At 42.9% G+C, this 25,483-nt stretch overlaps 3 protein-coding genes across 6 annotated transcripts; all 3 read right to left on the reverse strand.

The window, feature by feature from the left end:
• Nucleotides 1–2,180: 2,180 nt before the first annotated feature.
• Nucleotides 2,181–6,903, reverse strand: LOC119303659. The gene is made up of 7 exons (XM_037580784.1): nucleotides 6,585–6,903; nucleotides 6,415–6,484; nucleotides 4,226–4,786; nucleotides 3,630–3,888; nucleotides 3,193–3,317; nucleotides 2,923–3,098; nucleotides 2,181–2,816 (listed from the first exon to the last, which is right to left on the reverse strand). The coding sequence occupies exons 3-6, from the start codon at nucleotides 4,781–4,783 to the stop codon at nucleotides 3,075–3,077; spliced, it is 966 nt and encodes a 321-aa protein (XP_037436681.1). The 5' UTR covers nucleotides 4,784–4,786; nucleotides 6,415–6,484; nucleotides 6,585–6,903; the 3' UTR covers nucleotides 2,181–2,816; nucleotides 2,923–3,074.
• Nucleotides 6,904–8,021: 1,118 nt separating this feature from the next.
• Nucleotides 8,022–10,642, reverse strand: LOC119303660 (signal peptidase complex catalytic subunit SEC11A-like). Its single transcript, XM_037580785.1, has 8 exons — nucleotides 10,487–10,642; nucleotides 9,884–9,996; nucleotides 9,374–9,445; nucleotides 9,198–9,233; nucleotides 9,049–9,094; nucleotides 8,795–8,882; nucleotides 8,645–8,702; nucleotides 8,022–8,413 (listed from the first exon to the last, which is right to left on the reverse strand). The coding sequence occupies exons 1-8, from the start codon at nucleotides 10,563–10,565 to the stop codon at nucleotides 8,363–8,365; spliced, it is 543 nt and encodes a 180-aa protein (XP_037436682.1). The 5' UTR covers nucleotides 10,566–10,642; the 3' UTR covers nucleotides 8,022–8,362.
• Nucleotides 10,643–15,413: 4,771 nt separating this feature from the next.
• LOC119303661 (probable acyl-activating enzyme 18, peroxisomal) lies at nucleotides 15,414–20,167 on the reverse strand. Of its 4 annotated transcripts, none has more exons than XM_037580788.1 (14): nucleotides 19,738–20,164; nucleotides 19,124–19,280; nucleotides 18,773–19,032; nucleotides 18,457–18,658; nucleotides 18,339–18,379; nucleotides 17,991–18,113; nucleotides 17,791–17,864; nucleotides 17,474–17,694; nucleotides 17,156–17,250; nucleotides 16,857–17,073; nucleotides 16,655–16,780; nucleotides 16,144–16,242; nucleotides 15,853–16,062; nucleotides 15,414–15,759 (listed from the first exon to the last, which is right to left on the reverse strand). In XM_037580788.1, the coding sequence occupies exons 1-14, from the start codon at nucleotides 20,010–20,012 to the stop codon at nucleotides 15,646–15,648; spliced, it is 2,214 nt and encodes a 737-aa protein (XP_037436685.1). In that variant the 5' UTR covers nucleotides 20,013–20,164; the 3' UTR covers nucleotides 15,414–15,645. The 4 variants fall into 4 exon arrangements, with proteins under 4 accessions (XP_037436685.1, XP_037436686.1, XP_037436684.1 ...); XM_037580789.1 differs by having other exon boundaries at nucleotides 19,151–19,280; nucleotides 19,738–20,163; XM_037580787.1 differs by having other exon boundaries at nucleotides 15,853–16,242; nucleotides 19,151–19,280; nucleotides 19,738–20,167.
• Nucleotides 20,168–25,483: the final 5,316 nt, after the last annotated feature.

Raw genomic sequence — 25,483 nt, forward strand, 5'->3', positions numbered from 1 at the left:
TGGCATGCTCGCTCAGCCCCTGACCACTTTGTTATGCAAGAACACACCTTCCCAATGGATAGCAGCCACCCAGTCTGCTTTTGAGGCACTCAAATTTGCCCTAGTGACGACACCCACTCTGGCTCTACCTGACTTCACTAAGCCATTCATAATTGAGACAGATGCTTGCGAATACGGAGTCGGTGATGTGCTCCAACAGGAAGGCCATCCCATCGCATACCTCGGCAAAGCGTTGGACCCCCACACAAAAGGGCTATCCAACTACAAAGAAGAATACCTGGTAATTGTCCTGGTTGTTGAGTAGTGGCGATCGTACCTGCAGTTTGGCGAGTTTTGATCAAAACTAACCAGTGCATCTTAGTGCATTTGGAAGAACAGCAGCTCCACACCCATTGGCAACAGAAAGCGTTTACCAAACTCTTGGGACTGTAGTACCGCATCTGCTACCGCAAAGGATTTGAAAATGTCGTCGCGGACGCTCTCTCTAGGCACACGGTATCTTCTTGTGAACAGCTCTACGCCATATCTGTGTGCCAACCCGTGTGGTTACAGGAGATCATCAAAGGTTATGACCAAGACCCAAAGACACAAAACTGGTCACCCAACTTGCCATTGCACCAGTGGTTGGGGGTAAGTTCACCTTGCACAAGGGCATTGTCCATTTCAGTGGTTGGGTCTAGCTGGGCAACAACACACATCTCCAACAACAAATTATGCATGCCTTGCACGGTAGTGCTATGGGTGGTCATTCAGGCTTTCCGACCACATACAGGAGAATCAAGCATCTGTTCGCGTGGCCTGGGATGAAGCAACATATCTAGCAGCATGTTCACACTTGTCAAATCTGTCAACGAGCCAAAGCAGATCGTGTGCAGTATCCAGGGCTCCTCCACCCTTTGTCGATCACCAAACCTTGCTGGGACTTGGTGTCCATTGATTTCATCGGGGGTTTGCCTCCGTCCAGGCAGTTTAACTGCATCTTGGTGGTGGTTGACACCTTCTCTAAGTATGCCCACTTTATCCCAGTTAAGCACCCCTACACAACACAAGTGATAGCCTAGTTATACATTGATCAAGTCTACAAACTCCATGGCCTGCCTGAGGCTATCATATCCGACAGAGATGTAGTTTTTACCAGCAAGGTTTGGCAAGAGATCTTCAAATTGCAAGGCGTGAAACTGAAGATGAATTCATCACATCATCCGCAAACCGACGGACGGACTAAGCACATCTATCAATATCTTGAAACATACTTGCGCTGCTTTGTGCACAACACCCCCGCCAACTGGAGCAGATGGTTAGCTTTGGCCGAATTCTGGTACAACTCGACATACCACTCTACCCTCAACAGAACACCGTTCTCAGTGGTTTACGACCAAGAACCACGACACATGTGACTGCTCCCTGACCAAGCAACACCGATTCCTGAGCTGAATGAATGGCTAGAAGAACATCAGCAAATGCAGGACCTATTAAGGCAACATCTGGTTCGCGGCAAGCAGATTATGAAAAGTCAGGCAGATAAGATAAGATCCCACCGGGAATTTCAGGTTGGTAACCAGGTATTCCTCAAATTACAACCATACATTCAGACTTCAGTCGCCCGCCGAGCCAACCATAAAACTCAGTTTCAAGTTCTTTGGACCATACCCGGTGATCCGACGGGTGAACAAGGTGACGTATGAGCTGAAGCTGCCTGAAGGGTCCTCAATCTTCCTAGTCTTCCACGTGTCGCAACTTCGCAAGGCCTTGACACCTGGTGCGAGTGCATCCTCATTTCTTCCATCGCTTTTTGATACTGTAAATGTTCGTATGGAGATCTTGGACAAACACTTGTGCCGCGGCTCGAACAAGATGTGGGAGCAAGGACTGATTCGCTCGCAAGACAACCACGCTACACAAGATACCTGGGAGGACCTTGAAAATCTCCGTCGTCGCTTTCTGACTGCTGCGACTTGGGGATAAGTCATATCTGAAGAAAGAGGGGTGTTAGCAACCACACTACACAAGGGCAGAGGGAAGGGAGAGCTACACCAGGCCGGCCCAAGAGAGAGAGGAGGCCATGCCACAAGTTCACTGGGCCCCAATCGGTCTCTTACATGTTCAGCCCAACCGAGCCCATGACTGGCTGATATAAGTAGGAGTGGTAGGTGGGTAAGGGCATCCCGGCTAGGATCAGGCATAGGTGGCGGCGAGTGCGCGTGTTCCTCTCTTTATCGAGCTATGCTCGCGATCCCCTTCTTCCCTTCTCCCAAGTTGTAATCGAATCAAGTCTGTAATCGCCATAGATAGAAGAGGAAGAACTAGTGAGTACCTCACAGATCTGGGCGGGTACAGGGAGGACTGGGAGCCCCAGCAGACGTTTGAGGGTATTCAACCCCTCCCCATCCGTAGATCCGTCTCGATTCTTTCATACGTGACATCGCTGGTATATGTCGTATGAATGTATTACAGCATCCAGCAAATAACATCTAAAAAGGGGATTAGTGCTTTATTAACACTGTGGAGCACCAATTCACCTAGTGTTGACTATCGAAGTTATACGGGCGAAAGTCAAAAGAAAAAAGAGTTATGCAGTCACGGTATTGCACATCACGCACCTTCCATGGCGATATGTACCAAATCTATGATGAATACTGCTTAACGGCCCGCGTGTATCACACGCTCACTTTTAGTAGCCCTCATGAGCAGCACATGCACTGCAGTGTGAATCCTAGTAATGTACAGTTTGCTTCTCCAAAACACCACCGTTGTTGTCAATCTTCCCCCAAAAATTCTTTGCTGTTGTAGCATCACAGGTGCCCCGCCACGCAGCACTGTATCAGAAACGTGTGCAGAGGTGGTTATTAGTGCTTATCTTGTAGTACAAAGTCAGAACAGAAAGTGAAAAAAAAAAAAGACGGCCGAGGGCTAGAATCATACAGCTATGAACAAACAAGTAAAACCCACAGCTGTAACGACAAGAACGTTCACTTTTAGTAGCGCAATGTGAATCCTGCTAATGTACAATTTGCTTCTCCAAAATACCACCAATGCTGTCAATCTTCTCCCGAAATTCCTTTGCTCCAGTAGCATTACAGGTCACCCGCTGCGCAGCACTGTGTCAGAAACGTGTGCAGGTTGTTAGTACTTATCTTGTACCAAGTCAGAATAGACAGTGAAAATAAATACGCATGAGGGATAGAATCATACAGCTATGAACAAGCAAATAAAACCCGCGGCTGTAAGGCCAAGAAAAGATTTCAACAGTATTGTCGCCTCAATCGCCTCAATCTCCAGTATCCAATGAGAGAACATGCCAACAAGAAAAGTCAGGCCTACATAAAAACACAACTGTCAAATCTTTCCCAGCATCCATTAATACTCACTCCATCAGAAATACAAGGCGCATAATTATTAATGCAGTCAACATTTTATAACTTTGACCCCTAATACATGTAAAAGTACATTAATTGAGAATACAAGAGTTAGATTGTCGTACTTCTCTTCAAAAAATCTTTTATCATATTGCAAATATATATTATAGTTGAACTCATGTATTGGAAGCTGTGAAAGATCCTATGCGCCTTACATTCCAGGATAGAGAGAGCATAATAACATGAGAAATATAATCTTCAAGGATAACATACCAAGTATTGCCAAGTGGCCGGACACACGGGCATACTGCTGCGCCATACAACCGCGACCATACAAACTGCAAGGCACGCCAAGAGCTACCAAGCCCCACCACAACTTGAATAGCAAATCCACCCGCCACAGATAATTACTTGAGAAAATTGTTTTATCCTTAAAAAGGCCATCTCTTCCCATGTAGGGGAGCAAACTGAGAGACATTGCAAGGGCGCATGTCTGCATGCCTAGCCACTTGTCACATAGCCTCCCCTGGCCCTATAAAAAACAGAGAAAATAATTCAGAATCAGAATACAGAACTTAAAAATATCAGCAGTAGTAACTTCATGGAGTTAATACTTCTAGTTCCAATTGTCAATTGTCAACCATGATGAAAAAACAGTAATGTCCAGAAACAAAATGAATAACTAAGTAATACTCACAAAGACAGTCAATATTACTACATGAGGATAGAAGCAGATGGTTGTATCCATACTTGCATAGCCCCCTATAACTTGTTCAGCTTCTTAGTCAATTTCAAGTGACCAAATATTAGCTAGTGTGTATTAACCTCACCAATGGATACTAAATGGGTTTCTTCGGAAGTTTACATACCTGTGGAACGGTGGTAGAGGTATTGTCCCTGACCATTGAGGCAGCTGGATTTAGCAAAGGAGCCTTCAAAGATTCAATATCTCTCATTCTTTTCCTTTTGGACCACCATGAAGAGATCCAGGTTGTCGGTTGCTCTGGGACTTCCTCATTATCTTGGTCGGCTTGCTCTTCCACCAGTCCATCCATGTTGTGCAAAGCAGCAAGTTGTAGGAAAGAACGCCCAGCGTTTCCCAAGTCAATGGCACTGCACCTGAGGATCTCGTTTCCTACATTTTCAGCTTCTCGTGCGAGTGCGGCGGACTCAAGTATAAGCTCGTGTACGACATGAGCCTTTCCAGAAGCTTCTATTCGAGATAGTCGACGAGCAGCTTTGACGAGCTTGACCTTACTAGCAATCGAATCATCGGCTATCCCTGCGACTTGACTCGCGATCTGCACCAAGTGCGCAGCGCTAGTTGAAAGGGCTGCCTTTGAGAAAGCTTCTAACATTGTCGCGGTGTTCCCAGCAATGGCTGCAGAATTTTTGTAGGTGTCCTCCATCTCGTGTATCGCGTCCATTGCCTAGACAGAATAAAAAAAATTAGTGCAATTAACACAATCTGTTACTGAGGAAGAACATAATAATTTGAAAACATGGATGACTGAAGCAGCTATTTCAAAGAATAGTTGCACAGATTAAGCTTCTACAAAAAAATCATAGATGGAAATACATGTTCACAACATGTGGAAGTAGGGGCAGTCATAAACCATGCAACATACAGTCATAATACCAGCCCGGCGCGCCTTTTAGAGTTGTTATTTGTTTGAGAACTGGTTGCAATGTTTTGGATTACAAAAGGGCCAATCTGCTTATAGCCATTTACCATTTTCCATCAAAATATATATCAAACAAGTAAGTTGTGTATATCATGATGCATATTCATGGCCAATCTGCTTCTTATGTTTTCGGTAACGATTTACAAATGGTGTGCCTGGTGCCTGGGCTGAGAACTGCTTGTGTATATCAACGAAGAAATTCCTTCTGATCTTATCTTCGTTGCAAGTGCCTGGGCTGCGAAGAGGCTGAACGAGATCAGAAGGAATTTCTTCTGGAATGCGGGCGACGAGGGAAATGGGGGGAAACTGCTTGGTTAATTGGAAAGCTGTCTGTGCCCCCAAACAAAATGGTGGACTGGGTATAATGGATATAGGGAGTTTCGGAAGATCACTGAGGCTAAGATGGTTGTGGAACCAATGGCAAGAGGAGGACAAAACTTGGAAAGGGACAGCGGTACCCTTCGACAAAATCGATAGGCAGTTGTTTGCTGCTTGCACCACAATTACTCTCGGTGATGGTTTCATAGCTCGTTTTTGGAATGAAAAATGGCTGCTGGGACAAGCTCCTAAAGGATATTGCTACAAATATGTTCCGCTTAGTGCACCAGAAAAACCTGACAGTAAAAGAGGCACTGACTGAAGGGAGATGGATGAAGGGACTACAACAAATTGAGTCTTCGGAGGACATTGATCAGTTCATAAATCTCTGGGATCTGATTCAATTTGTTCAGTTAACGACTGAAAGAGACGCATTAAATGGAATTTAACAGGTGATGGATACTACTCCCTCCATTCCAAAATATAGTGCGTCTGCGCTTCCCGAGGTCCAATTTTGACCATAAATTTAACCAACGAGACCAACTGCGGCGGGAGAAAAAATTATATAATTGAAAACTTTTTTCGAATACGAATTCACTGATATAATTTTTGCTCCCGCCGCAATCGGTCTTGATAGTTAAATTCACGGTCAAAGTTGAAGCACGGGGATAGAGGAAGCACTACATTGTGGAATGGAGGGAGTACTCAGCTAAGTCAGCGTACCATTTTCAGTTTCTTACACGGATCCCCCAACCGAGACTTAGCAAATTTGGCGTGTAAAGGCTGTACCGACCTGAAGTGTGACTTCATCTGCATGTTCGGAATGTGTTTGTGGCTTTGTGCCAAGACATATTATTAGCATGTTCTTACAGTGAGATGGATAGCCAAAAACAATGATTCAAAAGCACACAAAAAATCAGTTCTCCATCGATGAAACCATCCATCGGTTACATGAGGTCTCTGCTTAATTCCTTATCATACTTCCGTGGGGCTGTTCAGTGCAGATGCGATGTTTGAAACCCTAAGGTTTGCTTGGGGGAGCTGCTTGTACTGACCTCTACGACGAACGGCCTGAGAGAAGCGTGCTCGTTTGCTGACACCGATTCCCGCTCCACGCTGCTCGGGCTGGAGAAAAATACACATCCGCCGGAAAATCACACCGATGTCAGCATTCAGCAAGCGGATCCCATTCCCATCAACGAAACAATGCGTCGCATATTCTCACCTGCTTCTTCCGCCGTCCGCCTCGACGGAGAGGCTGGCCGGAGTCGACGCGCCCGCCCGTCGATTCCTCCCCGGGGAGGCGCGGCAGGCAGCCCGCCAGCGGTGGGAGCAGGCGCCCGGCTTCCCCGCGCGCGCGAGCGCGCGAGCGACGGCCGACCCTCGCTCTCCTCCGCCTGGCTCGACGGAGAGCAGTACCCGCCGCCGGATTCGTCGCCGGAGAGGGGCGGCGGGCGGCCCGCCACCGGTGGGATTGGGGAGGGAAATGGGTGGGGCCTCACCCCTCTCTCTCTCCCCTCTCTTTCCCGCGGCGCGGCGCCCGAAATTTGAGCCGTTGCCCTTGTGCTACTGGAGCGGTCGCGCCCCTACTCCTACCTGAGACCGACGTGTGGGTCCGGCACTCCGGCTGCTGCACCGCGAGGTGCCTGCGCTGTGGGTAGAATATTTATGTGAAAATGCAATATCGCCCACCCCGAGCGGGCCCCATCTCTTCAAGTTGGCCTTCCTTTCGTCGGACACGTCACTTGGCTCGTGATCTGGCCGCATGATTTCAATCAGACGGCAGACGGGCGCGCAGAATGATGCTGCAGAAATTCTGATGGAAAAGATTGGGAGGCTTTGGTATATACAAACACGATGGCTGAGACGCGCAGGGTACCCTCTTTTGCAGGCATTTGAAATAGATTATTCCAGATTGTACTAAAATTGTATGTGTATTGTTGAGCTATTTCCACTCTGATAAATAAAGTTTTTCTAAAAAGCGAAGACAAAAAATTTGCCTCGTTGATTAATTAAGAAAAGAATTGCCTAGTTAATTTATAAAAAAAGAAACAATACAATTAAACTATAAGAAGACCAGTCAGAAAGCATGAAACCTCACGACTGCACATGCATCCCATTAAACTCTCGCAACACACAACATCCGCAATCGTTGACACTTATACACACAATAGACCCCTGACGAGAACAACACCAAAACCATAGTGACGATCCAAATCGTGAGGCCGAGCTGAGCAAAATTTAGTTTTTTAAATAGGTCTGATGGTATTCTTATTAATAGTGTTCCGCCCTGTGTGGCAGAAACTGTAACGAATGATTGTATGAACATTTGTATTAATTAATTAATATATGGGTGGAGTTTTCAGAAGAAGAAAAAAAGAGAAGATCTTCCATCAAGCAGTTGTGGGAGCCTTTTCAATGGGGTCGTTCTTGCCTTTGCACTTGAGTGATTTCTCTTTTCGAACGCGTTCATCCAAGGGCAATCGTCCACCTTCTTGCTTTTGCCCCTAATTGTCATCCCAGTTAGGAGGCAAGCAATTGCACTTCCAAATTCAAGGCTAGCATTCTCCAAGATGACAATCACGCCGCAATTATTTTTTTGCGAAGAGAGTATCGGGATAAAGTTCGCTAGTGTGGGTGGAGTGGGGCGCATGAGGTCACCTGGAGTCCACCTTCATATGCTCGATTGACAGAGGCAAAGCAGAGCTCAGGCATAGCTCCAGAAGCTCATGCATGATCTGTAACACTGGAGCCACGACCACAGCAAACTGCCCCGAGGAGACAACCATATAGCTCCGCTCCCATATCCTCCACAGAGCCAACACTGGCCACACTAGGAAGACACGAACGTCGAAGTGGTGTCGGTTACTTCCATTCAATACACGAGAAGTCAAAACAGACACATGAAAACTTCCATTCAATACACGATGCAACATCTTCAGCTGTCGGTTACTTCTGCGCTACTACAAGACCAGACTACGACCCTGTGACAAGGTGGAATCTTCAGTCTTTCGACGTTATCACCAGCAGGCCCAGTGCGCCAATCAGAAGGTACTGCAGCAACGAGCATCATATATAAGCATTTCAGCTATTGCACAAATTCAGCATTTCAGCTATACTGTACAGATTGCATGCATTTTCTTATTTCAATTTTAGATCTCCCATTAACCAGAGTAACGGACGGCAGTTTTATCAAAATCTGACGGACACCTTCCTTCATATGGAACAGAACAACCATCACAACCTCTGGGTTGGTCAGTATATACTTGATAAGACTAAGCATACCTTGATGATCGGCTTCTCAGTCATCACAATGGTAACCCACCCAACGTATGGAAGATAGCTGTTCACAGAACAAAATAGCAGTCAAGTAAGCGTAATAGCTTTTCACCAGCATGAAGGCAGGTAAGTGATGCAAGTGTTATGGATACTCACCCTACAGCCCGCCCCATGATGTGGTGCTGCTGAAGCCACAGCTGACCGTGTGCGTACAGCAGTCGGTCATCCCCAAAATTGTTGTCACCTAGAGGACAGTTTACCAGTTGAGATAGAACCATGTAGTGGCATCTACTGTGAATTATACATTGCTAGATGTTGATTATTATTGCAGGACTGCACAAACTGCTCTACCATTGAGCACTATAATCACTGAAGAAACTGATGGCACCGAAACTGAATATGATGGTTACCTTTTGTGAGGATGTCAACTTCAGCACTTTCCTGGCGTTCATGAACCTGCACAGAAAGTAGAGTAAATTCAGATGCAGCATTGAAAAAAAGAAACTTCAGATCTAACATAGATAGGATTATTCATGTGATGACTTCAAATACCAATTACCTTAATCACACGGTGAACAATTGGAATTTCACGGCCCTACATACATAACAATCAGACGTTAATTTATTGTTGTCAGGATCATGTAGAAGCACACAGTAAAGTTGAATACAGCACCAACAGCTGACGAATCCATGATTGAGCTACTGATTTATAGCTTAACAAGCAGTAGGACTTACATCAACATTAAAAACAACTATTTCTCCAGTACGGATGGGTTCTTCACTCATGCGCAAAAACAGGATATCACCCTGCAAAGCATATGATGAATCATTCAGCAACAGCAATTTAGAAAGATGATGGCACATTACAAGAAGCAAAATAGAATCTGAAGTGAAACTAAAACTAGATGATATGCACTGATACAACTTGCCAAATAGGGAACTTAGAGGAAAATGTTGAGATGAATGGGGCCAGTATCTTAATGGTGCATGACAAGACAATAAGGCAATCTTCCACCTTTCACAAATCAGTAGAATTTCTAGGAAACCATTGTATTCTTATAAATATACAGAAATGTCCATCTATGTATTGCACATGCAACTTCTGACATTTAGACTGATCACATTTAAGTGCATATTTTCATATAAGAAGTCAAGGAAACACTTATATGTCCACCTAAAATTCCTAATGATAAGAAAAGCATGCATACAAGTCTGATTCTCATATTGTGCAACTAGATAACTGACCCTTTTAAAGCCAGGCTCCATGCTACCAGAAAGAACTACGACCACCGGGGACTCACTCCCAGTCGCAACCATCAACCCCTTCCATATGATCAATGCCGACGTAACAATCATACCTGGCACAGCAAAAATTCAGAGCTCCAGTATAAAAGCACTGCTGCAATCAATCAATCAATCAGCATATCCCTAAATATCATGAGCTAGTATCTAATCTGTCTGAAGCAAGGAACAGCACTAGTAGCAACTAGCGACTAGAGTTTAAAAGGAAAAACATCACACTTGACTCATCATTCATGGAGGGCAGAAATTCCCCAGCTCACTTCTCTACGCTGGCACACCCAACTCAATCGCTCCTGTGCTGTTTACACCCCTGTTATTCTTCTTCAGGAAAGCCCACTTAACACAGCTCGCGGAACCAGATCAAGAGCCGAAGGCCCTCAGGGTCCACGAGGCTACTTCCCATCGAAAATCTACTGGGATCACACAGACGGCAAACTCCTGACCCTCCAACCCCGCCGATCTGAGCGGGAAATAGGTCGGAGAAACCTCTCTGAATGAGGAAGAAAAGCAGGAAACAGATACAGGGGGAGAGCGGGCATCACCCACCGAGGCTGATGATCTGCGCGAGCACCTGGCGGACCTGCATCGAGCGGATCGCCTCCACCTGGTCGCCGATGAACCCCATCTTGCCCGGCGCTCGGCGGAAGTGCTGTCCACTTTTCCGGTGAAGTCCCCGGGGATGCTCCGTATTTGCTTCCGGCCCGGCGAGGCTCGGTACACGTCGGCGGGCCTGTTCTGGTGCGTCGGATTGGGATCGGACGGCAGCCAGAGGGTTCTGGTGCGCTAGCTCCCAAACATTAGTAGGAACAAAACATCTGGATTCTTATGTGGCATGCAAACGATATATACATCTAAAGTATCCCAAAAATTTAAATTTATAACCATGACTCGAGGAATAAAAACCACCAACTTGGCTATGGTTACTATTGGGTATTCGGAGCCTATTTTGAATTAAGCCGTGAAATTCATATACTATTCTAGGGAAGCAAATACTTTGGCACACTTTACAGCTAGATATGCGTATGATATGCAGTTAGAGTTCTCCTGGGAGGATAAGCCTCCAGGTTTTCTTTATTACCGCATGTAATGAAGGATTTAACCTTTTCAATTATGCAATAAAGTGCCAATAGATTTTAAAAAAAAACATTCATAGTAAGATTTATCCTTTTCTCCTCGAGTTTTCTGGGTTGACACATGTAGTCTCACTGCTATAAGCATGGAGAAAAGCCAAGACATCAAATATGAAACTAGAAGTGATGTATACAGAAGACTCTAATATTATCATGCTCTTTGATGTTTTTTCCTAATCTATCCAATTTTTGTAGTCTAAATTGTTCATAACAATATTGATAGGAGCCTATGCAAGTCAACCAGCATCACTTAGTCTTGAGATTGTGAGTTTTTCTCTTGTGCACTGTTTGCTTTCAGACTCCGCTCATGGTTATGTCAGCGAGGTCATCTCCTCTGTGCTTTGTTAGCGTCATGCTACACCTTCGATCTCATAGTCCTGACTCCTCCACCCCCACACGTTCAGTGGTGAGGTCCCCCTCCATCCCTATGACTTCTTCATCGCCACCACTCTATTGTTCCCATGACTCCAAACATATGCAGAAAACTAGCAAAGCTGTTGATACACATGTGCTAATGTTTTTACAAACATTGCATCTTTTTTCGTCTGGTTCAGTGAGACGACTAAACTACCTCTTTTGTTTTCGAAAAAAGGAGTAAACTAACTCTTTGGTTATATTGTGTGCATATAAGGATCTGTTGAATCAGGAGATAAATAATTTCGGTGATAGGGTGCTTACTGGTGCAAGCTTGACTCTTAGGGGGTAGGGGAGCAGTGGGCAGCTGCACTGCTCCCGGAAACCAAGGGAACCATCAGGTAGTATGTGCTATGTAGTAATAGGGCTCCCTGAACTTGAAGCAATGTTGCGCTATGTGTGGTGCCGCATCGGCATGACCCATTGGTTTTCCTTTCTTATTTGTCTCTAGTAATATTGTTTTTGAATGTCCCTAGGTACAGGGCGTGAGCCAGAAGTCCAGCTCACCATTCGGGGCAACGTAATTACCAACTTCCCAAAGCTCATGAATGTTCCTTTGTTCTCTTGTGTCTGTCTTTCCCAACATGATACTCCCTACGTTTGAAAATAATTAAAAGCCTAAGTTTGTCATAAGTCAAACTTCTTTAAGTTTGACCAACTCTATAACAAATATGCAAAAATATGCAACATCAAATACACATACTATGAATATATAATTTATATTGAATCTCATGAGACTAATTTTGGTGTTCTAGATGTTAATTTTTTTTTCCTATAAACGACTTAGCAATTCTAGAGCTTCAATTTTTATGGAACGGAGGAGTATCATTTTAAGGGAAATCAGTAAAATTCTAAATTACCGTCAAAGAAGATTAGGCGGCATAATATGAATCTACGGAATTTGTAAATTCCAAACGTCCGGTATTAGGCAATAGATCCGAACGATTTGATTGCCTTTCGAACCTGATTCCCCGCATGATAATTTCTCGCTCGCTCGCAGCCCGATCCGCTTCTCGCGTGGGCCCAACCGCCCGTTTTGCTTCTTGCGCGTGAAAAGATATCGCAGAGAAAAAAGTGTGCAAGTAGGAATTCGGACACACGAGCTGCTCCACCTGGGCTAAGTCTGCCTTTTGTGTTTTAGATACAGGTTAGCTGATATTTATACTTTATTGGAAAGTGGGAAAACAACAATGCTTTCCACCATGAAAAGAATCATCTGGACCAAGTTTTTTAAGGAACGATTTGCTGTGTTTGTACTTGTCTCTTTTTGTACAGATGATCAATTTTCAGGGAAATAAATGTTTCGCCTCCTAGACTTACATAACTTCTTTTTGTAAATATGATGATAATTTACGCACAGCTAGACTGATAACTTAGGTACAAATATTGTGATAACTTTGAATGAGGGAGGGGGTGTTGTTAAAATAGAGCTGATAACTCATGAGTATTAACATGGTGATATACGCCCATCAGAGATGATAACTAACTTAGCCCAAGCGTGGTAACTATTTTTGACTCATGGAAAAAATTTATTGAAAAAACCCGTGACTCATGTGTACTAGCACGGTAATATATGCACAACAGAGCCGATAATTTATTTAGTCCGGACGTGGTAACTATTTGACTCGGGAAAAAGTTATTAAAAAACACCCTCGATAACTCATGTGTACTAGCTTCACATGTGGGCTATGGACGAGACGTAGAGCTAGTCTAGGGTACGGTGGTGAGGGTGTTACGTAGCACCCTCAGTGGTGTTGGTGTGTTGTAAAAACCCCGATGGAGGGTCCTTGTACCCCTTTCTTCTTTAATACAAAATACGCATGCTATGCGTATTCGAGAAAAAACTCATGTGTACTAGCATGATAATCTAAGCATAGAAGAGCCGATAACTTACTTAGCCAAGGTATGGTAACTTTTTGATCTAGAAAGAAGTTGTTAAAAAACACCATGATAGCTCACGTGTAAATAAGATGGTAATATTCGCACAACAAAGCTGATGAATTACTTAACCCAAGCCTGGTAACTTTGTGACCATAAAAACTCATCAGGGATATACCAACATGGGACCTACTTTCGAATTTTTCATCGCATCAGATTTTTTATGTTGGACGACTTTTTGATCATACCAACGGTTTTGAGGTAAAAAAACTGAGTTTCGAAATAGCAGAATGTGGGACGGCATTAGCTTTTTATGTCCTCTAGCGTATGCATGCATGTGGGGAGAAGGTAAGAGAAATCATTTTTATGCCCTGGTAATTTTTGTGAAAACAAGCTGATAACTTATGTACCACAGATGTGATAACTTGCATAGTATAGGCATGGTAACTTCTTGTCCGAAAAAAAGTCATCGGAATATACCAGGGGAAATTTTGTTAAAAAATACCTTCCAATAATTGATGTGTAAACAACATAATAATACACGCACATGAGAGTTGATAACTCATATACAAATATCGTGGTAATTTCTTGACCGAGGAAATGAAAATTGTTGGAAAATATACCCGATAACTTTTGTGCAACATAGTAATATACACAACAAAGTTGATAACTCACTACAAACATCGTAATCATTTTTTGACTCTGGGATAAAAGTTTGCTGAAAACATACCCCGAAAACTTTTGTGTAAATGACATGGTAACTTATGTATGACAGACGTGATAATTTACATAGTCCAGATGTGGTAATTTTTGATCAAAAAGAGTCATCAGAACATATCAACATGAGATCTAGTTTCGAAAATCTCGCCGAGACGATTTTTTTTGTCAAGACAGTTTTTCAATCGGAGTGATGGTTTGAGCTAGAAAACATTTTGAAGTTTGAAAAAATAAATAATCTAGGATGACATCAATTTTTTGTTCTTTAGTGCATATATGCATGTAATTAGAGGGGGGAGTGCACGTGAAAGAAAAATTGGTCATTCTAATACATACATGTATGTAATTAAAGTGAAGTAATGGTCGTTCTTGTCTATTGCTAAAATTCGAACGTTTAGTAGTTATAAAAGTCCGTGAATCTAATATGTCAGTTGAATTCTTATGGCCTGTCCAGAGAATTAAAGAATATGTGCGGTTGACTTGAAAGCTTGACTCCTTCAACTTTTAGCACACAAAGATGCACGCTGTCTGCACCAAGCAAAACAAAATGGGCGTCCTGATCCAAGCAGAGCTTGACTCCTTCAGCTTTTACAGCCGTGTAAATTTTGGCCCATCTTGCCGTGCTCTGCCAAATGAGCTCTCCACAAGTCAAACTAGTTGTCTCTCTTTTTTTTCGAAAAGGAGGCTCACCTCGGCCCCTGCATCTGAAAGATGCATGCGGCTAGGGTGTGCATAAAGTCATCGATATGGATTTTGTTCTGCTGCATCATCATGGTGTATTCTTGACCAAAATAGGAGCATTTATCTTTCAGACATATACTCCCTCCGTTTCCAAATATAAGTCTTTTTAGATATTCCAACAAGTGACTACATACGAAGTAAAATAAGTGAATCTATACTCTAAAATATGTCTACATACATCCATATGTTGTAGTCCATTTAAAATGTCTAAAAAAACTTATATTTAGGAACGGAGGGAGTACCATGCATGACTGGTACATTAATTAAGATAGCTCAAGTCACAATGATAATTCTTTTGGGCATGCAGAGGTCATACTGTAATGCCATAGAGTTGTATTGAAGCGAGGTGCAAATATACTCTTATTGTTTTTCCCAACACAAATTGGATTTCAATTTGATATTTCAAACGGATACTTGATGCATAAATTCAGTTTTTTAAGACACTAGTTTGCCAGGTAAAGTACCCCCCCAAAAAAACATATCTGAGTTTAGTCTGATAAGGACACTACATGATGCAACTCGTCTTGTCTTAATATAATGGTACAAAGAGAAAACGTACTATTTGAAAATGTGATGACATAAAACCCCTCAAACATACAGTGATCCGATTTTAGCAACCATCGCCTTATATATTACTTCAAATGAGCTGAGGACATACAATACAATAAGAAGTCTGTGTGAATCTGCACACCCCCAATGAACTGAATGAACACAACAGAAAGGGATTCGAACCGGTGCTTATGTGCAGACCCAGAGTTCAATAATCACTTGCATTATGAAGAGTCATTCCCTATTGAAAAAAGAGATAACTATCCCTCAGGTCTCCTATAGCTTGCTGCGATTCCCGAGTTCTCGCTTCAGCTGATCCCTCAGGACCCTTCTCAGCAGCTTGTTCGAAGCGGTTCTCGGGAACTCGGGGACGACTTTCACATAGCTCACCTGTCAGGACGAGCAAACGATCCCAATTCCCTCATTAATAACATGTGTCCATCTGATCATCTGAACTGAACGTCAGAAAAAAGAAGCTCTCACCTTGAAAAGGGGATTGAGGTTCCTCTGGATAGCTCTCTGGAACTTTCCCTTCAGAAGATTTGCATCATAGGTTGCGGATCTATCTTTAAGCACTGCCAGGATAGCCAGTTGTTCTGGCCCCCCGCCGGGAGGTTTGACGCTAACAGCTGCTGTTTCTAGAAGACCCTCGTCGGCTCCATTACAAACCCGTTCAATCTCCACTGAACTTGTCTGTTCATGCAAGAGCAACATTGACTTGGTTTCATGAAATGCAAACAAGAGATTGAAAACATTGAAAGGAGGAGCTTCAACCTTAATCCCTCCAAGATTCATAGTGTCGTCTGCTCTGCCCTGCACGATATAGTAGCCACCTGCTGTCCTCTGGATTATATCTCCGTGTCGTCGGAGTTGCTGCAGTAGAGGTACCGTCACAACGTGTTAATTTTTTCACCATTCTGGTTATTACTGATAACTTCTAATAGTATTTGGTTGGTTCAGCAAAGGGAACATTGACTCAAATTGCTGGTTTTTTCATAGCACACTTTGCAACTTATGTCAGAGCACAGTAACATGTCAAAATCACATATTTGCTTATTGTCTTCTAGCTAGGACTCCAGTGGAAAATTTGGAGAACATACCTATTTTGTAAACCTTAACAACAGTTGACTACTGCGACTGTTGAATATCTTCCCAACAATTTTTGTCAAGCAGTTTAGATAAATGGCAAAAGCGAAGCAACCACATGGACTGATGTTAAAATTATGAAAATACGCTGTGTTCATATAGGAGTCTAAATGGAGAACTGATGTGAGAGACTCCATACCCGTCCTCTGTAAACGGGCATTCCATCGAAGTAGACCTTATCATGGTCAGCATTGAGAAGCCGATCGGTGGCACCAAAATATAAAGGGAAGAGACCGACTTCTCCAGAACACGGTACATCATCAGGCTGTCATAGCAAACCTCAAATGTTTATGCTGCAAACGCAATCACCTAACACAGAAAATTCAACGGAGAATACTCACATATGGATTTCCCTGTTCATCGAGTATGACAAATCCAGTGGACATTGATGCACCACTGAAAGCTCCAAAAACTTGTGGCTGCAAAAGACTCCCCTGAATGAATGAGGATGCCAGCTCTGTGCCCCCACAACATTCAACAATGGGCTTGTAACAGGTCCGCGAAGATATCCACAGATTATCATCAATATCGGAAGCCTCCCCTGTTGTAGCAAGTACCCTGCAATTGTTGAATTGTAGCTCCTTACGACGAGCATGTAATGAAGTTGAAAGGCTTTCTAACAGTGTAAGTAGAAACTCACCTGATTTTGGTCCAGTCTAGCCCTTTAGTATGATTCCCAGCCTTCCATGACTTCACCAAGCTAGGCACAGATCCTAATGCACTCACATGGGCATCCTGCAATTTATTTTGATGGACCCATGAAGCGCATGAGTAAGCGCAGTTTATATTTAGCTTCTAACATGAATATGCAGGTACTTTTTGACAAATCCTGCCCGATTCATTCACAAAATATGAGCTCTATGAACTATGATACTGCATAGAAAAAAAACTAAAAAGTGAACAAGGATAAATTGACTTTAGCAGTTTAAATCAAGAGATGGTGAAAATTACGCCACACCTGGACAAATTTGCAGAAACCACGTCCAAGTGGAGAACCATGATATAAAGCCAATGTCGCACCATTTAGAAAGCATAAGAACAACTGTATAGGTCCCATTACCCAACCCAGATTTGTAGGCAAGCAGCTAATGTCCTTTGGGCGAACATCCAAATTTGCCCAGGTATCAGCTCCACATCTGATGGGACAAAGTTGTGTCCATGGTATAGCTTTTGGCTCTCCTGCGCCCGAATCAAATAAAACAGATCAAAATCACGCTTAAATTTGTGAGCCGGAGATGAAAGGAAATTGCATCAGAAACTCAGGGTAGTATATACCAGTTGTTCCTGATGAAAACAGTATATTAATTAGGGCGTCTGCAGATTGATAAACTGGAGAGTACATGGGTGACCTGCAAATCCAAGACATATGGCTGCCATGTTGGTCACATCACAAAATCGCCTCTGTTTTGCCATGTTGGTCACATCACAGTTGTCTATTTCTGTCTGACATGGGAAGGATCAAATTTGTTGCATACCTTCCAGCAGCACGAGAAAGAAAATCTTTCCAGGACATATCGCCATTCCTTAGTGTAACTCCAAGACAGTCTCCGGTTGCAGGAATTACAATAGCTTTACATGAAGTCCCTTTCATGACACAGCTGAAGAATTTGATCTATTTAGGTACGTGCTGAGAATTGGTCTGTGATAGTTCAGTAATTACATGCAAAAAAGTATAAATGAAACATATATTCTTAAATCAAAGCAAAAAGGTAGTTTTCGCACATGCGATCCTACCAAAAGTTACTAATTGTTTCTTGTTATAGTTGAGCAAATAAATTTACTGAAACACATATATTAAATAAATAATTTGATCGATCAAATACCTGTAAAGAGGAAATTTCTTCCCTCCCCTAATTATGAAATCCTGGAATATCGTGAAATTAGTATGAGCACTACTATAGTACCGACGTTCATGAGACATGCTAGTTGCTACGGTCAAACCTGAGTAAAAATTGCCTTTGCTTTTGCGACCCTCATGCGAGTGCCAATCTCCTGAGGTGCAAAACTGTCTGCTATTGACACAACAACAAAGCCTCCAAGGATGATTGCCAAATAAATAATGACCGCGTTGCATGTCATAGGCATGTCGATTGCAATACGGCCCCCCTTTTGGAACATGGTATCAAGGGCATTTGCAACAGTCCTGAAAACACCGAAGCAAAAAACCCATGATGATGAAATCCTCGAAGAAAACAAAAGAAAATTAAAGGTTTCTGCATGCATGCCCCCTACTCTTAATTTGATAAGAAATGCATACATCACTTGGGTGCGAAGCTCCTTCAATGACATACGGTTCACCGGATAATCATCGAAGCCCTCATCCCTCCATAAAATTGCCGTGCTATCATCTGTCTTGTTTTGGGAAGTCCATGGTAGGAGACAGCATTCAGCAATGTTGAGCACTGCACCTGGGAACCATGTTCCTCCCTTCTTTGATTTATCCGACGCATCTAGGATCGACGTTGGTTCTCGTAGGAACTTGATGGAGAGCTCCTTTAGCACAATTTTCCAGTAGACCTATGCAATGATCACCAAGGGGGCTATATTATGATTTATGAAGAAATAAAACTTTGAACTGATGTTCTAGCTGTTGGCTTGTACTGCATACGAAGTAAATTCCAAATTCTAAACTGGCCTCCTGATTCTCAACGGCAAACTTGTGGAAGAGGCCAAAGCTTGAAATTGGATCCTTATATGATGCCCCTAACAACTTAGGTCCATTCTCTTCCATCACTCTCCCAAGATTTGTTTGCTTGCAGTCAGTCCTGTAGCAATCAAATACATAAATCGATCATGAAGTAAAGTAACCATATACTGATATACATCAAATCAATCATCGTAATCACATAGCGCGCACGATGTGAATTTACACTAAACCCCAATTACAGTCATGTCTTATGAGCTATCAAGATTTTATCGCTGATAATTACTACTCCCCCCGTTCCAAAATAAGTGTCGTGGTTTTAGTCCAAACGGAGGGAGCACTATCGGTTGTTGCTAGACTAAAATACTTGGGTCAAGTGGAACCATAAGCTTAATTAACTGGTTGGTTGGTTCAGATAGTTGCAGACTTGCAGTCACTTTCATCGCTGATTAGTCATTGATTGCTCCCAGCACCATCAAACACCATCAAGACGATCCTCCCACTCCCCGGTTGGATCAAACGTTTCGGAGCAAAACGTGGAAGAGAATGGACGGCGGACGGCGGACGGCGAGACTTACGGGGAGGGGAACCAGTAGGGCGGCGGGCCCCGGGCGGCGCGGTCCCAGCCGGCGTAGACGGAATAGTACACCAGCTGGTGGAGCGCGTGCGGGTGGTCCGGCCGCAGCACCCGTGCCGCCACGACCGCCGCCCACACGGCGGCCGCGTCGTCGTGACCTCCAACCGCCGAGCGGAGCGCGGCGAGGAAGGGCCCCGCGTCGGCAGCGGCGAGCCCGGCCGCCTCCACGTCGCTGACGCGGACCTCCCGCACGCTCCCCCTCGCGATCGCCGCCATGTGTCCCCCGCGTGCGCGCTCGCCCGCTCGCTCTCGGCCAGCTGCCTCGCGCGCGAGTGGTATGGTCTACGGCCGGTGACACTCCGCTAATTTATGGGCGCGCGCATCTGGAGCTGGCTGGGCCGACAACGACGATGCGAATGAGGAAGAGAGGTAAAAGAAACACGAGGCGGTGTTCGATGGAGTGGTTGTGGGTTGCTGCGCGCGGCAGCCGAATCGGATGGAAAGAGATGGCTGACGGCGGCGGCGGCTACGGCGAGGCGACTTGTTCAGAGGGCGGCAAATTTAAATTCTTCATGCCAAAATTGCATAGGCCAGAGGCTATCTGCAGATGGAGACATACCGCCAAACCGGATTCTACCAGAATACAGTATGTATCCTTGAATACCATGTATATTTGATTAACTACTCCCTCCGTTCCAAATTACTTGTCTTAGATTTGTGTAGATACGAAAGTATCTAGCACTAAAATGAGTCTAGATACATCTGTATCTAGACAAATCCAAGACAAGTAATTCGGAACAGAGGAAGTAGATGATACCCCGCGCGTTGCTGCGGAAAATCAAGCTAAGAAATTTAGCTAGAAATTTATAGACAAATATGAGAGAACTTCTTAAGTGGGGAACACACACTTACATAAGGCTTCTCGCCAGCTGATTACTTGGATGTTGCCTATCCCGTCTTTTGTTTTTCTACTTTCCTACAATCCTGAGTGACATTATGTATTTCTTCCCATGACACAGGCATGTGTGCATTCTCCTTTACCTCACATCTCAATGTTGTAGACCAATTAACAATAGGGATATGAAATTCAGAAACTATTATAATAATTAGTTACTGACTGAACATGGTGCAAATGAGTAAAAGTCCATAATTTAGAACATGGTATGATTGACTTAATGATGTCTGCAAGTACCACTTTGGTTAGAATCTATTTCTTACCATATTGTTCTGTGCATACCTACGGCCAAAGGACCGATGAACAGAAAATCTTAGAAGTCAATCATTAAGACAGAGAGAGGTTCACTTAGCATATAATTCACAATGCTCTGCTTTGAAAACTACATATTCTACTAACTCCCTTTGTATAAAACAATTTGACAATGAGAAAGAGGGACATCTCCGACATTTTATGATAGTAATATGTATGGTTACAGAAATTGTGCTACCAATATAAGTTTTAGCTTTTACATATACTAAACAATAGTCTTTAAATCAAAGATTAAAAAATAAATGACACAAAAATAACATATGTAGAAACAAGATGAGATGGGATTATCCTTGACTACGTCCCAAAGATTAGGTTCACTTCACTTGCTGTGTGTTTGGATTTACATCAAATACCTTTTCAACATGACAAAACGAAAGATCCCTACAAACAACATGAGAGGGGTGAGTTAATTTTAGCAGATTAATGCAGCCCCTATATCTTGATGTTGTTGCTTAAATAGAAATAAATAGTACTAATAAGAAAGGTAAAACATCGATTTCCAAAATCAAACTAATTGAACTGCAGCAGCATGAATTGTCCAACCATATGTACATCCAACCAGGAAAGAATTTTGGTGTGTCACGGACTCACGGACGCCTTCCTACGGAACGGATGACTACTGAATCTTGTGTACGGGAGGACGACCTGCTCGCCTACCAGTACCAGTGCACCGGATAACAGAGAATGGTTGTAGAGGTCGTAAGCAAATGTAAGGGAACGCCAAGAAGTAAAGTAAAAAGGATGGAGTTAGAACCTGCGGATGGGAAGGACATAGTGAGATCGCCGGATGGAGCCAAGCAGAGCATTGAAGTAGAATAATACAAAGGGAGTTCCTCTCCATGCATATTACTATCATAAAATGTCTGTACGATGGCAGAAATTCATGAACACCGCACAAATGCAATTGCAGTTGTGGCATGCAACATAGTGACGACGTGGCTGCGGCCGTAATCCGAAGAGTCGTAGTTTGCTCACTCCACTCGTCGAAATCGGCTCCATGGCAGGGATCGCGAGTCCAGTGCCCATTGCTGAGGTCCTCGTGTTCGTGGCCAAGGAGATCAAGTGAAGGGGAATTATTTTTTCTAGGGAGAAGGGGGTTGAGAATCTAGGAGAGAGAGCGGTCGTATTCCCTAAAATGCCCGATTGTTTTCCCTAAAAAACGCTTGGTGGTTTAACTCCCTGATTACTGCAGCAATTAACGTGATACTTCTATTTGCTATGGGACGTGCATGCATATGCATTGGTTGCATGCTCCTTATTTCTGGCACTATGGAGTTCTCGCCCTCTAATTATCCAGCCCGCTGATTTCTTCCCCTCAAGCGTCGCGCATATAGGTGGAGGATATGGAGCGAGATCGAGGGGGAAAACTGTCATTGTCCCTTCATGACCTGCTGGGTTAATAAATTCGAACGAATGAGGTACTAATTATTTGTGATAATTATTTTAGAAAATAAATGATGACATGGATGCATGGCTGCATTATGCATGTCGATTGGTTGGTGTTTGGGACTGAGCGCTGATGTGGCATTTATGCTGATGTGGACATTTTGCATGTAGAGAGAATTGTTAGTAGTGGGGATCAACTTCTTAAGAATAGAGGATTTCACTCATTTCTGCTGTGTTCTTTCCGTTTTAGACAGGACTCACCCATCCACCCAATGCTTTTTAGATCGCTCGTGCGCTGCAACAGAAGAAAAAAACATAATCTTCAGTGGCCATGATCACATTTTGCTACATCACCGAGATACACTATCACTCTCTATTTCGTGAAATCATGAACATTTTTTTAAACTCGTGAACATATTTGAAATCATGGGCATTTTCAAATTCATGAACACTTCTACAAATTTTCGAACATTTTCTAAAATAAAGAACATTTTTTGAATTCATTAACATTTTATACTATTTGCAAACATTTCTTTAAAAATTGTGAACAATTTTTAAACAATTTTATTTAATCAAGGAACATTTCTAGAATGGATGAACATTGTTTTGGAAATTGGTGGATCAAATTTTGAAATTCAAGAATATTTTTTGGATTTAGTGAATATTTTTTCAAATGCATGATCATTTTTTGAATCAGCGAACATTTATGAATGAATAAACTATTTTGTAAGTCACAAACAGTTTTGAAATTTTTAGGATATTTTCCATTCATGAATGTTTTTTGAATTTGCGAAATTTTGTTCAATCTTATTAACATTTTTAATAATGATTTTTTAAACCATGAACATTTTTTATTTTTCCTAAACATTTTTTGAATAAGCAAACATTTTTTATAAAATTATGAACATTTTATGTTTTATTAAACGTTTTATTTCAAAATTCTCATTTTTTTTAATTTTTGAGTCCCAATTATGTAAAGGAGAAAAAAAACTGGAAAAAAATAGAAAAATGAATTTTAGAAACAGGCCGTCTGGACATGATCCGGCCCAAACGGGCACCTCCCAGCGCGCAGAGTGCAGTATAGAAGGTCCCTACTGTATGGGCCGGCCCAGGCAAGGATTCCGATGTGTGAAACGTTTTTTTATCACTTACTAGCAAGATGCCCGTGCATTGCACGGAACATCAAGATGCATTTTTTTTACAAAACATCTGTTGTGATTAACCCATGCAAGAGTAATTCCATGTGTAAAAACTAATGATATCTCAAGAAATTTATCGGAAAAATGGTATCTCGAGAATTTCATCGAAAAAATGATATCTCGAGAAAGATGAGAGATAAGGTGAGGAGGAGTGGGGCGTGGTGGTGACTGGTGGTCGGACTGGGCGGAGGCATGGGGATGGACGGCGCCGGCAGCGGCCACCATGTCAGATTGTTCCAGAGACTTCCTTTTTTAATTGCTCAGCAATGAGGTTGTGGGAGATAAGGATGAACGAGGCAATGCCTTATCTGTAATTGTGGAGAGAGGTGCGGTTTTTTTTTTGTAAAATTGTCATAGTTTGCTTTCTATCCATTGGATGTAGATCGGACGGTCTATATTACAAGATGACATGCACACCATCATCACCAACTCGATTTTTTATATTTTTTTATCACTTATAGGTGGCATTGGCGGGTAATATTTTGCAAGTTTGGGGTCAATTTTTGTGACGTACTGCAAGAAGCAATAGCCCTTTTTTTACGAAAACGCCTTCATTGCTACTTTATTATCTCAAATCAAACTTACATCATTTGCTAAAGCATTCAAAATAAAACTCGGAGGTGTATCCGACCACACCATCGGTGGATTACCCCTCCCATAGCTAGCTAATTTATGAGCAACCATGTTTGTCTCTCTAAAACAATGTTCAATAATAACCTTCCCGAAACCTTATAGTAAACCACGACAATCATCTAGAATTGGTGCAGCCACGAGTGTGTATCCTTCATTCATTTTCAGAGCATCCGTGATGATCATACTGTCCGAGTAGATCATGATCTTATCATAGCCAAGGCACCGTATGAACATGATACCCTGCCTGAAGGCCTCAACCTCTGCTGATACGACATCACCAACGTGTGTCGTCCGCGTTGCTGCAGCCGCAATGAAACCTCCGACATGGTCGCGCACCACCATCCCACACCCTCCCGTGTGGTCTTCCTCGGTGAAGGCTGCGTCTACATTCAAAATTTGCACCCCGACTTGCACTCTTTTGCATGTATTCTAACGATCCACTCGACTTGGCTCACTCACAGCACGTTCATAGTTCAGTGACATAGCTCGGATGGACATCGACATAGCCCTTTTATTATTAGGTATAGATTTTAAAAGTTTATACCACAAATCTGTTTTTTTAGAACCCTGTTTATTATTAGGCATATGAAAACGTCAACTATTTTGTAAAAAGGTTAGAAAGTCACATGACAAGAGAACGATTTGATCCATATAAGAAACACAACCGAATTGTTCTTAGCATGATTAGCTCCCAAGTGAATCCTAACCAATCTAGCAGACACTACTCTCCAAAAGTTAATAGATGGTGTTGTTGATGATGACTCCTTACCGTTGTGCTTCAAATGATAGTCTCCCCAATACTCAAACACTCTCTCATATATTTGGCTTTGTTAGAAGACAGGATTGAATGAAAAGCAACTTGAGAAAGGCTAGAAATCAAGGTTCAAATGGTTGGATTGAAATATCTTGATCTCAACACATGAGTAGGTGGTTCGCTCTCAGAAATGAGTAATGGAAGTAGTGGTTCGTTCTGATGGCTCTCTTAGAGAGTAGGTGGTGGTGGAGGGGTATAAATAGGCAGCACAAAAAATCCAACCGTAACAAGTCTTTGACCCAACTCGGTGACACCGATTCAAAAATCTCAGTGAGACCGACTAGTGTAAAAGACTTGACCGTTGAAGGTTCCGGTGAGACTGATCAGAACATCTCGGTGAGACCGATGTGCAGGGCAAGACCTCGTTTCGGTAGTTCCAATAGTTTCATCTTGGTAATTCCAAAATGAAGCAACTTCATTACAGAAACTTAGTTAGGCCATCTCGGTG

Source organism: Triticum dicoccoides, chromosome 5A, assembly GCF_002162155.2.
Source record: "Triticum dicoccoides isolate Atlit2015 ecotype Zavitan chromosome 5A, WEW_v2.0, whole genome shotgun sequence".
Taxonomy (NCBI): Eukaryota; Viridiplantae; Streptophyta; class Magnoliopsida; order Poales; family Poaceae; genus Triticum; species Triticum dicoccoides.

What these genes read in the sequence shown, in the direction of transcription:
- LOC119303659 (XM_037580784.1), bottom strand. Translation starts at nt 4,783, where the DNA reads ATGGACGCGATACACGAGATGGAGGACACCTACAAAAATTCTGCAGCC. An exon ending in CGGCCACTTGGCAATACTTG is followed by an intron (nt 3,318 to 3,629) that starts GTATGTTATCCT and finishes GTTTTTATGTAG; the next exon opens with GCCTGACTTTTCTTGTTGGC. An exon ending in TTATTTGCTTGTTCATAGCT is followed by an intron (nt 3,099 to 3,192) that starts GTATGATTCTAT and finishes TTTCTGACACAG; the next exon opens with TGCTGCGCAGCGGGTGACCT.
- LOC119303660 (XM_037580785.1), bottom strand. Translation starts at nt 10,565, where the DNA reads ATGGGGTTCATCGGCGACCAGGTGGAGGCGATCCGCTCGATGCAGGTC. An exon ending in CGCGCAGATCATCAGCCTCG is followed by an intron (nt 9,997 to 10,486) that starts GTGGGTGATGCC and finishes TTGCTGTGCCAG; the next exon opens with GTATGATTGTTACGTCGGCA. An exon ending in CTGAGAAGCCGATCATCAAG is followed by an intron (nt 8,414 to 8,644) that starts GTATGCTTAGTC and finishes TCGTTGCTGCAG; the next exon opens with TACCTTCTGATTGGCGCACT.
- LOC119303661 (XM_037580786.1), bottom strand. Translation starts at nt 20,012, where the DNA reads ATGGCGGCGATCGCGAGGGGGAGCGTGCGGGAGGTCCGCGTCAGCGAC. An exon ending in GTTTTCATCAGGAACAACTG is followed by an intron (nt 17,695 to 17,790) that starts GTATATACTACC and finishes ATTCGGGCGCAG; the next exon opens with GAGAGCCAAAAGCTATACCA. An exon ending in ACCTCAATCCCCTTTTCAAG is followed by an intron (nt 15,760 to 15,852) that starts GTGAGAGCTTCT and finishes TCGTCCTGACAG; the next exon opens with GTGAGCTATGTGAAAGTCGT.